General features: G+C 37.9%; 1 protein-coding gene across 3 annotated transcripts in view; it reads right to left on the bottom strand.

Moving 5' to 3' along the window:
- NR3C1 (nuclear receptor subfamily 3 group C member 1) overlaps nt 1-14531 on the bottom strand; it is a 63806-nt gene that overhangs the window by 17480 nt on the left and 31795 nt on the right. For all 3 annotated transcript variants that reach the window (XM_081319963.1, XM_081319961.1, XM_081319962.1), the window contains 2 exons: nt 11159-11322; nt 6088-6204 (listed from right to left, as the gene is read on the bottom strand). In XM_081319963.1, coding sequence (XP_081176089.1) covers nt 6088-6204; nt 11159-11322 — 281 coding nt within the window. The remainder of the gene's footprint in view (nt 1-6087; nt 6205-11158; nt 11323-14531) is intronic.

The raw sequence follows: 14531 nt of genomic DNA, 5'->3' as shown, positions 1-14531 counted from the left end.
CCGCCAAAGGGGCGCCTCGCCTTATTGTCTCTGAGCTCTCTCGCCTGCTGCGCTGCTGCTCTCAGTTCCGCACTCCGAGCAAGCAATTCTTGTGGTCAGCGCGAGTCAGGCGGTGCCTCGGCGGGAGCAAAGGCTCTCCCTTCCTACGGTCGAGCGGGGCGCCTCTGGGGACCGCCTGCCCATCCTCTCGTCGGGGACCTGACAGCCAAGCATTGGAGGCGCTAGCACGGCCAGTCCTTGAGCGAGCAACGGCAGCAGCTGCAGTAGCCGCCCCAGAAGCTGACGAGAGTTTGCCCTCTATCACCCGTTCGCCGTCGGCCGCTTAACCACGGGTCGCCATCGCCTGCCTCCATTCACCCAGCGATCCCGCCGCCCAGCAGAAAAAAGATCCGAAGGTGTTTTTTTTCCGGCGTATAAGACGACCCGGCGTATAAGATGACCCCCCAACTTTTGAGGTGATTTTCAGGGGTTCAAAAGTCGTCTTATACGCCGGAAAATACGGTATATGGGTTTGAAGGTTGGAGTTGAAGGTTGGTTATTCAATATGGTTAGACAGATATAGTAAGAATCAATGGAATGCCTAGTAACTGGTCCAACACTGAGCAGGGACTAAGATGAGAATATATGATATGCCCTGGATTGTTTGATGTATTTATGGATAATGTACAGTATGGGGAACACATCTGCTGAAATCTAAAGTCTGAGAATATGGAGATTCCCAGTCATTCAGGTCATAGTTATCCAAAAGATGCTTTTTCACGAGGCAACTGGACTTTCTTGTTTTTCTTTCTTCTGAAGACATTTTTCTTCTCATCCAAGAAGCTTCTTCAGCTTTGACTGGATGGTGGGGAATGGAAAGATTTATAATCCTGCAGACAGCTGTTCATTTGCATTCTTTCAAACCAGTGGTCCTCTCTGTCTAAAATGTAGACTTTGCTTTCTTCAAGAGTGGCCGTTGCCTTTTAAATGCAGATGGACTGCTGACTCTTCTCCTGATGTTCTCCTATCTTGTGCCATACGTGTATGAAGTTGTTTTGTTTCCCAATGTACAGATCTGCACATGGCTCACTGCACTGTACTGCATATATCATGTTGCTCAGTTTGTATCTGGGTGTTTAATCCTTGGGGTGGAAAAAACACCCAGCCACAAACTGAGCAATGTGGTATATGCAATACAATGCAACAGAAATAAAGATGGCTTGCAAGGTCAGGAAATTACCAGCAACACCTACTATTTTCAGATGAAATCTAGACTACAATTTTCTATTACCGGTATATTTCAAATACGAAATATATAATTGCTGCATAATTTTCCCCCCAGAATAAAATTACTGCATAACTAAAAACACACATTATTTTTGGAAACCCAATCATGCCTTTAGCTATGATCTAATAAATTTAGTGAATTTGCCTTCCAATATTCATATCATAGGACTAGATTCTAAATTTCATTCTAATATCACATTCCCTCTAAATGCTCACTCACTCGTGAGCTTTACTTTGTTCTACGCAGCTTGCTCTTTACACAGTTAAGTATAAAGAATTCAGGGCAAGACCATTAAAAGTTATTTTATGTCTTTCCTGAAAGACCTGTATTTCAGAAAAATTGAGTTTGTTTTGCTGTTTGAAGTTTCAAAGCACTGCATTAAATCATTAGAATTCATAGCTTCATATATACTGAAAAAGAATTTAGCAGAATATGCAGAATTAACAAAGAACGTACATGCTACTTCCTCCGTGTTTATTTAAGTTTATTTATACCCTGATTTTCTGCTGAGATAAGACTTGAGGTGGCTAACAATTTTTTAAAAAACACAATTCAAAATATTACATTTCATTAATACCCTTCTTGACCAATATTTAAAAAGATGAGGAAAGCGTATTCACAAATTATCTAAATGCCGACACAATAGGCATTTTGTGGGGTTTTTTATTGTTATTTTAATATTTGTATTTACTGTTTTTACTGGGCATATATTTAATCCTTTTTAACTTTTGTAACTCTGTATTTTTTATGCTTGCCCTGTTCACCGCCCTGAGTCCTTCGGGAGAAGGGCGGTATATAAATAAAATTATTATTATTATTATTATTATTATTATTATTATTATTATTATTATTATTATTATTATTATTATTATTATTATTATTATTATTATTATTATTATTATTATTATTATATGAATTCCTGAGAGACTGCACTGTGTGGCTTGGAATCAATACAGGAGGAGGAGGAGAAGGCCATTTCCTGTACACCAGAAGAAAAGTCTCAGGCAGCAGGGTACTCTTTTAAAAGGTCCTTTTCTGCAGTTGGTAATGAGATAGCATACTGAGTTTAGCACCACCTACCATTTCTAGACCCACGAAGAGTATACTGAATGTTCGAAATGGGCAGGCATAGATCACTATCTCTGGATCTGATTGAATCAGGAAAAGTTCCTGCTGACTCATCAAATGTGACAGTGCAAAAGTGTACCAGCCCAGAGTTCTCAACTGGGTTTTAATGAAGAATGAGGTAAAAATCAAGGAGTATTCCCAGATTATCTTTTGGGGGAATAAACTCTATCCAAAACAGGCTGAACCTTCATACCCCATTCCAGTTTCTTATTTAGCAAAAGTACCATCTTATTTAGATTTCAGTTTGTTCTCTCTCATTATCAGACATAAGCAGTGTTCAGAGGTGTTGATTGCTATCTTAGAGCTAGATGGAAAAGTGTGATATGGCTGGCATACTGATAGTATCCAATTCCAAAAACTCTGAATGACACTATGATAAAGCTGTAGTTTCCTAAAACTCTTCCTCATGCCTGCTTTCTTCCTATCCTTCAATCAGGACAAAAGCATGTGGCTATGAAAAGCACTGCCCTATAACCTATTTTAATTGGATCTTGGCCATTCAATGTAATATGGGGAAGTTTTGGAGAAGCGATTGGCTGAATTCCTGCCATCCTCTCCATTCCTATCTGTACAAAAACCCAGAGAAAATGGGTGAAACACCCAGTTGCACAGTCAATAGCAACCTTGCTGCTCTACAGCACCCATTCCATGCCAGGAATAGAGCTACGATCCTACTGCATCATTGTGTAGAGTTTTCTGCAGTGCAATAACTGGTAAAAAGAAGTGTGAATTGACAGTTAAATAGGCAACAGTGAGGAAATAAAGAACTGAACATGAGAAGGAGGGGGAGGTGGAGGAGGATGTAGGGAGATTTCCCAAGGTGAATCATATAGGCAGATACTGAATTTGAAACTGAGCCTTTCTGCAGATTCATTAGTGATTTGGCAATTTAGAGATCACCAATACAGAAATAGTATGACCAAAAAAACATACATTTTTGTCAGTTTGGTATAATGGTTAAGGTGCTTGCCTTAAAAACAGGAGACTAGTGATTTTACTGTGTTTCCCCGAAAGTAAGGCTTACCCCAAAAGTACGGCCTAGTTTGAATTTTGGTGGGTGGGCCTAATATAACCCCTACCTCAAACTTAAGCCCTAGTTTTGGGGTGAAGCACACACCTAAAAATCAAGCTAGGGTGGGGGTTGGTGGAGTTGCCCCACACGCCCTGCACCCACTTACCTTTCAGCCAGGCCTCTCCTCACCAGCCCACTTCTTCTGCGGTGTCTTCTGCAACCAGGCCTCCTTTCTCAGTCCACAGGCCTTTCCGGAAGGCCTCTGTAGCCGAGAACCGAGCTATGGATTCAATCTGTAGCTCAGTTCTGTAAGATCTCTGCAGCCGAGAACTGAGCTATGGTACTCAGCTGCAGAAGCCTTCCGGAAAGGCCTGACTGCAAAATGCAGGCTGGAATGTAGCTGCAGAATGAAGCTGCTCCTTTGGCTGCAGAAGAAGTGGACCAGCTGGGTGGGGCTGTCGGTGCTGGAGGTGAGCATGAAACATTCCCCTGAAAATAAGACCTGGTGCTTCTTTTGGGGGGGGGGAAACAAGACCCCGTGTTATTTTCAGGGGAACACGGTAGTTCTGTCTTAGGGAGAACCAGTTGGTGACGTTAGATCAGTCACTCTTTCAGCCCAACCCACCTTATAGGGTTGTTGTGGAGAAAATAAGCAAAGGGAGTATTATCTGTTATTGTGTATGTTCACTGCCCTGAATTATTGATAAAAATAATAAAAATGGGGAAAAAAATCTAATAAATAAAAATATTTCTTGCCAACCTCTCCGTATAAGAAAAAAGGGTGAAAAAAATAAAATTAAATTCATCATAATTTTACCTCCCAATCTATGTAGCTTGCTTACCATACTTATATAAAAGAAACAAGTATATGCTAAAACATCTCCTATTTTTCCACAATCCGCTGAACCTACTGAATTGAACCCTAAGCCTATTTAAATGAAATTCCCAAATTTAAACTTCTAGAAGAAGCAACACTGTGAGGATGTTTTATCTACCAAGAAGTAACACATTTATTTGTTTATTCAATCAGCAAATGCCACTCCACGTGTGGAGGCTGATTGGTTTTTAATTTTAGTATCAGGACATTAAAAACAAAAATCAATTAATAAAATCATAAACAATGAGTCCAATGTACCACCAGAGTAGCATGATCTTTTATGTCTCAAGCCATAATTGTGGCTCCACAAAAGCATAGTAAGGAAGAATGAGTAGGATACCCAAGGTAAACTGTTCCAAAGGAGTGAAGTCATCTTTGAGAACATTTGAGATGAGGCCACTGAAGATGACATTCCCTTAATAGACTTTCTTTTCCAAATTTTATTTGATAGGCAGATTCCACTTGTACACTTCTGATTGTAATTTAAATTGTACCCACAGCTAATTGGTAGCAGTGGAGGCTGTATTAGTGGTATCATGTAGGTGAATCTTAGTGCAGTTATTATCTACCTGGATGGCTCCATGTTGCACCAACTGAAGCTTTCAACCACATCCCCATGTAGATCACACTGCAATAGCCCAGCTGACAAAGATATGAATAATTGTTAAAAAAAAAAGAATCCACGAAAGGTCACAGCTAGTGCAGAAGATACAATTGTGCAAAGTGCATGACCACAGCTTCCACTTCCCACTGTGGCTACAACTATGAGTTTGGGAGGAGCCTCAAGTTGCAGCTCAGATCGGTCTGAGAAGAACCACTCCATTCAGAGTAAATGTGACTCTCTCCAAAGTCCAAAAGAATCCGTATCCTAATTCAGCCAAAGCTCCTCAACAGGAGTCACCAATGTGGCATCAATCCAACACTAGCCTTGAAATCTAATTGAAAGGGATCCAGATAATCTCTTTCATCCAGAACTGTAACTGTAGTCTAAGCCATTTTTTCCAACAACTTTCTCAAAATAAGGTCAGTGATAATCTAGAACTGTTATCTGCAGTTCTCTTTTACAGCAAACCCAAACTGAAACACGTTAAAACAACCACCTATTAACCTATCTATCATCCCCACATAAAAGTAGCTGTTGTTTCTGTAATTCAATTAATAATAACAAAGAGGCTGTTGTACGATTTTACTCTTAAGCTGAATTTGGGGTCTTTTAATTAGGTTTTGTTGAATTAAGCTATTTCTTAAATCACTAAATAATGTCCGAAGCTCTTAGCTGGTGCACATCCTTAACATTAGCAATTTACATACAGAGAAAATCAGGCTACAATTGTTTAGCATAGAAAGAGAACTCAGTACACAATATGGAAGACGAAAGATTATGAATGCAGAAAAAATGTCCAATTCTATCAAGAATAATGCAGACAGACAAACAGAAGTAGTAAAAAATATGCATTCTAAACATTTGATCACTGTAGTCATTAGTTTAAGCACCTTCATGTATTATTCCTGCAAACAGTTGTTAAATCTGAATACAGGCTAAAGACTCATGAAACTGTACCTAAGCTTGACAAATATGCAGTATCCTAAAGTTCAACATATGATGCATGAATGTCTGAACTATGAAAACCCAATAGATATGAAGTGGACTTTGGTGAAGAATTCATGAACAGCAACAGATACAACTAGAGCAATGTATGCAGCATGTACCTGGTTTAAAAATTCAAGGAGAAAGGAAAGAGTAGCAATACCTACAATCCTACTCCTATCTGAACAGTAACAAAAGAAAGTATTAGAATTTACCTTCAAGGTTCATCCCAGCTTGAAGACATTTCCGGTAGCGACAAGCAGGGCAATTCTTTCTCCGAATTTTATCAATAATACAATCATTTCTTCCAGCACAGAGATAATTGTGCTGTCCTGTATTTAATAAGAACAGAAATTATAAGTAGAAATAAATATAAATGCTCTCAAATGAGAAAAGGAAAGAAGATGCAGCATGCATATTATCCATCCAAATGATACATTCATAAATTCCTTCAATCAAGCATTTAGAAATTCAATTTGTGGTTTTTAAATGTTGTAATAATGTTGCTGAATGGGATCTAGTACTAAAAGTGACTCAGTTTCAAGAGTAAAAATCAAAATAAAAAAAGCTAGGCACGCCACAGCAACTAAGATTTTTATTTCTTTATTAATTAATTTGTAGTATGATAGCTTAGTGACAATATACTGTGAATTAGAAATTTAGTGGCTGCTCTAACAACACATATTTAACTAACTCACATATTGAAGATACAATATTGTTCAAACCATTGCAAGTAAACAATTGAGCAGGAGCAGAAAATCTACTAGACTGGAGTGCATGTATTTCTCTCTTCTGGATCTGGCCCAGCTAACCGTATTACTGAATAGAGGAAAAGCCAAAAAGAACTCCTTTATATAAGGAGTTTACAACTGTAGCATTCATTCCATTTCTTTATTATTTATAAAGGCTTATAGAGATTGCCCAATACTGTTCTATATGTACATGTAGTCCTCAAATTAAAAACCAAAGTTGGGAATGGAATTTCCATCATAACTTGTTGGACCAAATGTTACGACCAATTTTACATGGTCATTAAATGAATCCAGCTTTCCCAATGGACATTTTTGCCAGAAATTGCCAAAAACAGGTTGCAAATTGTGAACATGTGACCACAGGACACTACAACTGATTGTAATTGTGTGCTGACTGTCAAAGGCCTGAGTTGCAATCACATGGCCACAGAGATAGGGGTAATGAGGCTACTTTTTCAGAGACTGTCACAACTTTGAACTGTTGTTATATGATTGGTCATAAATTGAAAATTACCAGCATTTCTGAACATAAGAAAATATCATTAAAATATTACATGTGATTACTTTTACCTAATATTTACATATTATTTTTATATGTGATGAAAGTATCACCTCATCATTCATGATTATGACTGTTTTGTGTCCCAGTACTTAGAATAAAGTTTTCTTCTCTTTTCTTATATTTATTATTAACAGATGTTTTACTAAAAGCTTTTGTTAGCACAGAAGCTAAAAACCTTTTGCTACACACATAAAGGTAAAGGGTAAAGGTTCCCCCGCACATGCGTGCTAGTCGTTTCCAACTCTAGGGGCCAGTGCTCATCTCCGTTTCAAAGCTGAAAAGCCAGCACTTGTCCGAGGACGTCTCCGTGGTCATGTGGCCGGCATGACTAGACGCCAAAGGCGCACGGAATGCTGTTACCTTCCCACCGTAGTGGTCCCTATTTTTCTACTTGCATTTTTACGTGCTTTCGAACTGCTAGGTTGGCAGAAGCTGGGACGAGTAACAGCTCACTCTGTTACGCTGCACTCAGGATTCGATCCACCAAACTGCCGACCTTCTGATCGACAAGCTCAGCGTCCTAACCCACTGAGCCACCGCGACCCTGCTACACACATAGGAATCAGCAAATTCTGTCCAGACTTGGCACTCCTGTATTCCTAAGTATAAACAGAATATATTCCTTTTCTTCCCATGAGTGATTGCCACCTCCTTCCCCTTCATGCATATAGTTGCATGCAATTAAGGAAAAGGAGATATCAATAGTAAAGTAAAATAGAATCTGCATATATCTGTCCTATATCTCTAATCACATTCCATATTTGACATATGGAGCAAAGCTTTCAAGCCTGCATTGATCTGTTTTCTAAAACTTACTACAATATGGATCTATGGTAACTAAATAAAATATACCCCCTCCCGCCCCCCCAAAAAACCCCTGGCTCAGAGTTTAGAACTTATTACCATTTGCATTTTTTTCCAATCCTGCAGATAGTGTGTCCTTTAACATCCAGAATTCTCAGAAATATCCTGCCTTGGAATTCTAGACTCTGCAGTCCATGAATGTGTGTCTGTGTGCGTGTACATATCTTGAGTCAGCACTGACTTCTGGAGACTGCTTGCACTAGTTTTCTGTAGTTTTCTTGGAAAGATTTTCAGAAAACATTTATCACGGGCTTCTTCCTAGGGCTGAGAGACAGTGACTTGCCCAAAGCAACCCAGCTGGCTTCATGCCTAAAGCAGGACCAGAACTGTCAGTCTCACAGTTTCTAGTGTGATGTCTTTAACTTCTACGCCAAACTGTAGACAAACGATGGCAAGACTCTCCCAAATTGAGAACACTGACCTAAGTCACAGGCAAGTAAACTATATGTAGCAAGAGGAAGATTATCATCAAATTCATCCCCACATATGGCCAGTACAGAGATTCAGTCCATGATATTTTATTACAAATGCTATTTTTAAGGGTAGCAAGCTTAAAATGTAATCAGCATGCTTAAAGTCAATTTTAAAGCTACGAACATTAAGACTCTAAATTAAGTAACTTTTGAGACTTAATGTATGTTACTTCTTCAATTATATACGTTTTATAAGAAAAGTATATTCTTTACCAGCTGCTCCAGGAAGAGAACACTGCTGGAAAAAGAGAGCAAAAACAGTACTGTGGAAGAAACTGTGCATGCACCAAGATAGGGATGATCAAAACCCCTACTGAATGAGACCAGTGCAACTAGATATGCATTACTCATCCAAAAAATACAGTATGAGGCCATAAGGAACAACAAAAAAGGAAGAAGAAAAAATTGTCAGAGGAATGTAGAATGGGAATATATAAAGTACTATATTCCTCCCCTCCACCCCCCTCCCACTCTTTTACCAGTCTAATTTAGTTGTTGGAGTGTTAATATGCCTCCAGATATCTGAACTGATTTTATTTATTTGCGCCCCCACCTTTACTATTTTTACAAATAACTCAAGGTGGTGAACATATCTAATACACCTTCTTTCTCCTGTTTTCCCTACTACAACAACTCTGTGAGATGGGACAGTATGAGGCAGAGAGAGAGTGACTGGTCTAAAGTCTCCCAGTTGGCTTTCATGGCTAAGGCAGAACTTTAACTCATGATCTCCCAATTTCTAGCTTGGTGTCTTAAACACCAGACTAAACTGGCTCTCCAGTTTCATACTGGTTTTATTGGAGGTTGGCAATTTAATTCTCCGAAGGATTCTTTAGGGGTGAAAGTAAAGGAACTTGGGATGTTTTCATTACTTCTTACAAATTTGGGTTTTGATTTATTGCCATGAAAAATAAATGGTTAAATGAAAAGTATTTCATCACTATGCATGTGCATACTCACCCATATATATGTAATTTCAATTGCTTTTCTAATAGTGCTGTATTGCCTCTTCAATATACATTATAATAAGAGCAAAAATGTATTTTTATAACTATGAAGAAATTCAATGTAAGATATCTATCAATATTTTTTCCCAAGAAAGGAATGATGCATTATGTGCATTTTTTTTAATTTACATGAAGTTGGAAATACCACAGTAAGCTTCTAGCAAACCCAGTTTGAGAAATCTAGTTTTGAAATGCTGTTTTAGGATATATTGATTTTACCACTTTAAAAGAGCAGGGAGGAAACTATTTGGGTTTTGGAATATATGAAGTGGGCAAACTAAAACCTTTGGAATTTTTATGGAACCAGAGATTCAAGTATAAGCAAACCTTGGCAGCAAACTAAATCTAACTATAGCTTTTAAAGACCAGATTCTTTCCAAATTGAATTATGCAGCAGTATTAAACATGAGCAAAAATAAGAGAAAGCAATGAATAATAACAGATCTCTTTTTATCAGGGTCAGAATAACAGAGTTGGGAGGGACCTTAGAGGTCTTCTAGTCCAACCCTCTGCTCAAGCAGGAAGCCCCATACCATTTCAGACAAATTGTTGCCCAGGCTCTTTTTAAAAACCTCCACTGTTGGAGCACCCACAACTTCTGGAGGCAAGTCATTCTACCAATTAATTGTTTTCCCTATCAGGAAATTTCTTCTTAGTTCTAGGTCAGTTCTTTCCTTGATTTAATTTCCAGCCACTACCACACCAACTTAGAGAGCAATAACGATTTCTTAAAAAATAAAGGGGAGGGGGTGTTAGGGTATTAACTCTGAACATCACAGTGAAAACAGGTCAAGGAGATTAGGGAAAATTGACAGAGAAGGGGTACTGAAGATTCTAGAATGTAAAAACAAACAATTCTTTCCTGATTCAACTTAGAGCTGAATGAGAAGGCATAAGTCTGTTCAGCTGTTTCTTCAAGAACAAAAGAGGTTCCTAAAATTCAGGCCTCTGAAAATCTCTGGACAAAATACCACAAGCAAAGCATCATGATAGATTCATAATTTGGAGGTCCAAAACAGCATCCAAACCTTCTCTAAAGCTTCCGTATATCGTTCCACCTTGCTTCAACACTACTCCACAGAACTGCCTTGTCTGCATGCACGCACGCACGCACGTGCACACACACACACACACACACACACACACACACACACACACAAAGACGACTAGAAGACTGTAGAAGGGCTGCAAAGTAGATGTAGGGAAGCTTTAAGGACCTGCATTGTGCTACTAGCGTAGTCCTCCTGCATGATTTCTCTTTTGCTACTTTTTGTTTTAACTAGAATCTTTATCTTCTTTATAATCAGCTAGTAATTCCTCAAGAAAAAAAATAGTTGTACTGAGATTATGGATATAGAAGAAAACATTTTTTATTATTATTATTATTATTATTATTATTATTATTATTATTATTATTATTATTATTATTATTATTATTAATTATTATTATTATTATCATCATTATCATTATTATTATTATATTATTTAATTAAATTTATATGCCGCCCTTCTCCCTAAGGACTCAGGGCGGCTCACAACAATAAAAAATTAAAAAACATAGAATACAAAGATTACTTATACAATAAAATCCTAGGGACTCAGATTGTAACAATCATATTGCTTCCTACCTTCCACAGCTCTTTTGAAGAATACTTTGCAGCTGCCACATGTCAGGACACCATAATGACACCCAGAAGCCTCATCTGAGCAAACAAGGCAAAGCTTGGGAGGTGGTCCCGTAGTTGCTGAAGAGGTAGATGGTGAACTGCTCACATCAGATCTCACTCCAGGGCTAAAGAAATATTTCAAATAAAATTAAATTTCAAAAAGGAATCCATGGACAAAAAAGTTATAAGAATATTACCAAAATTTAATTTTCTTTTTTGTTCTGGGATCAAAAACCAGTTCAGAAATAAGTTTGTAAAATAAATAGATTTTATTTCTATTTATTTCTGAATTAGAAAGGAAATTTGCTAGGATTGTTATTTTAGCAAATACTGTTAGAGTATCAGCTAGAATCTACCCAAGACAGCTTTAATCTGTTAAAAGCATTGTCTTGAGGCCATTAGGAACAACAGAATGCTTTAATATGTACACATGATACTTTTAGAGAGAGAAAACCACAACACTTTCTTGAGGAAGAAGCATCACATAATTACTGGCACAACAACAACTGGAATGGAGCTGGCTGTTGAAGGAAGTTAAAAATTCTGATGCAATCATTTCCATTAGATGAAAATTAACATCAAAGTTATACAGCAACCTGGATACTTATTTCCGAGACATTTGCTGTGAGTTAGAAACCAGAATCTATGACCTTCCAATTGACACTAAATTGCAATGGCCAAAGTACCTCATCACTGATATAATAGCTTAGGCTTCTCAAAGTTATAAAGCATATCTGGCGAGCCATGTTTTCTACGTGTCTCACTCCACTTTAAATAATAACATGATTGAAGTTACTTTAAAATACAATGCTTTCATATGATTTCAGCAAAAATTTAGGAAAACTATGTCAATTTAAGAATGATATCCATTCAAATAAGTAAATATAGAATAATACTTTTTAACCATACCTTTAATAATTTCCTAATTTTACATTATTGCAGTTAATGAACAGGGGAGAATGGAAAGAGTAAAATTACTGTCTTATTTTATGTTACTTTGCACTTCCTTTTGAGAAAGTATTTTTTTTCCTGAACTGTAATTTCGCAGGATATTTACAGGACTATAGGTAGTCCTCGACACAATTGAGTCCCAAATTTCTTTTAAGCGAGACATTTGTTAGGTGAGCCCCCATTTATGACCTTTCTTGCCACAGTTGTTAATGTTAATCACCACCATTGTTAAATAAGTAAAATGGTTGTTAAGTGAATCTGGCTTCCCCATTGAATTTGCTTGTCAGAACGTAGCAAAAGATGACCACATGACACTGCAACCATTGCGAGTCAATTGCGAAGTATCTGAATTTGATCATGTAACCATGGGGATGCTGCAACTATTGTAAGTGTGAAAAAAGTCACTTTTTTCAGTGCCATTCTAACTTTGAGTGGTCACTAAATGAACTGTTGTAAGTCGAGGACTATCTGTATAATGTTGAAAGCAGGGGTGGCAAACTGATGGCCCGCGGGCCGGATGCGTCATGCCGAAACCGAGCCCACCCCATTGCCGGCAATGAAAAAAAAGTCACAATATGTCACAACACGTCACATGATGTTGCGAGTTTAACACCCTTGGTTTAAAGCAAAAAGAATCAGGGTTGGAGTGCCAAAAGATGCTGAGACTGTAAAAAAGATGTTGAGACTCTAGAAAGAGTACAGGGAAGAGCAGCAAAGATGATTGGGGGACTGGAGGCTAAAACATATAGGGAACGGTTGCTGGAATTGGGTATGTGTAGTTTAAGGAAGAGAAGGGTGAGGGGTGACATGATAGCAGTGTTCCAATATCTCAGGGGCCGCCACAAAGAAGAGGGACTCAAGCTATTCTCCAAAGCACCTGAAAGCAGGACAAGAAGCAATGGATGGAAACTAGTCAAGGAGAGAAGCAACCTAGAACTAAGGAGAAATTTCCTGACTGTTAGAACAATTAACCAGTGGAACAACCTGCCAGTGTTGGATGAATGCTCCAACACTGAAAGTTTTTAAGAAGAGACTGGACAGCCATTTGTCAGAAATGGTATAGGGTTTCCTGCCTGAGCAGGGGGTTGAACTAGATGACCTCCAAGGTCCCTTCCAACTTCTTCTTCTTCTTCTTCTTCTTCTTCTTCTTCTTCTTCTTCTTCTTCTTCTTCTTCTTCTTCTTCTTATTATTATTATTATTATTATTATTATTATTATTATTATTATTATTATTATCTAATCAATTACTATCACTCATGAGAAAAGCAATCTAGTTAAAATTACAGGCAGAAAAGTGAGTTAGAAATAAATATTTTAGATTTTTCAGAAACATTAAAAATTCTATGATTTTTCTTAATTATAAATTAAGCTGAAAAAACTGAATAATTATCTACTTTATTTGGGTTTGAACGCCAAAAGTTACTTTTGCTTAATGGCTTATGCAACCCTTTCCTCTATCACATTAATCAGCAATATAAATTCTTTTCTACTCAAACCTTCATATCCCTACCTTAATACAGTATTACAGATCAAATATATGAACACTAGCTTCTATAGTTTATTATCACAAACAAGGTTTACCTCAGCTCCCGAAAACAAGATTATTATGGCAGCTTACAAAATATAGAAAGTTTCCCATAAATACCACCTAGAATATCCCAGGTTTATTTCTGACATCTTAAAGTAAACTAGGAAACATTATTTTGGTTAACAACAGTAACTGGGAGCTGGCAGGAATAGCCAACACTTCAGAAGACAGGCTTAAGATACAGGAGGATCTGGACAGACTTGAACACTGGGCGCTATCTAACAAAATGAAATTCAATGGTGAAAAAAGTAAGGTTCTATTTAGGCATGAAGAACCAAATGCAAATTGGTTGCAGGTATAGTATAGGGGGTACCTTGCTCAATAGTAGTAACTGTGAGAGGGATCTCGGAGTCATAGTGGACAATCATTTAAATATGAGCCAGCAGTGTGCTGCAGCTGCCAAAAAAGCCAACACAGTGCTAGGCTGCATTAACAGAGGGATAGAATCAAGATCACGTGAAGTATTAATACCACTTTACAATGCCTTGGTAAGGCCACACTTGGAATACTGCATCCAGTTTTGGTCACTACGATGTAAAAAAGATGTTGAGACTCTGGAAAGAGTACAGAGAAGAGCAACAAAGATGATTAGAGGTCTAGAGGCTAAAATATACAAGGAACGGCTGCTGGAATTGGTTATGTCTAGTTTAATGAAGAGAAGGACGAGGGGGGACATGATAGCAGTGTTCCAATATCTCAGGGGCTGCCACAAAGAAGAGGGAGTCAAGCTATTCTCCAAAGCACCTGAAAGCAGGACAAGAAGCAACGGATAGAAATTAATCAAGGAGAGAAGCA

Source organism: Vipera berus (assembly GCF_964194415.1).
Source record: "Vipera berus genome assembly, chromosome: 2".
NCBI lineage: Eukaryota > Metazoa > Chordata > Lepidosauria > Squamata > Viperidae > Vipera > Vipera berus.
Note: the sequence above shows the minus strand (reverse complement) of the source record. Positions and strands in the feature narration are given on the sequence as shown.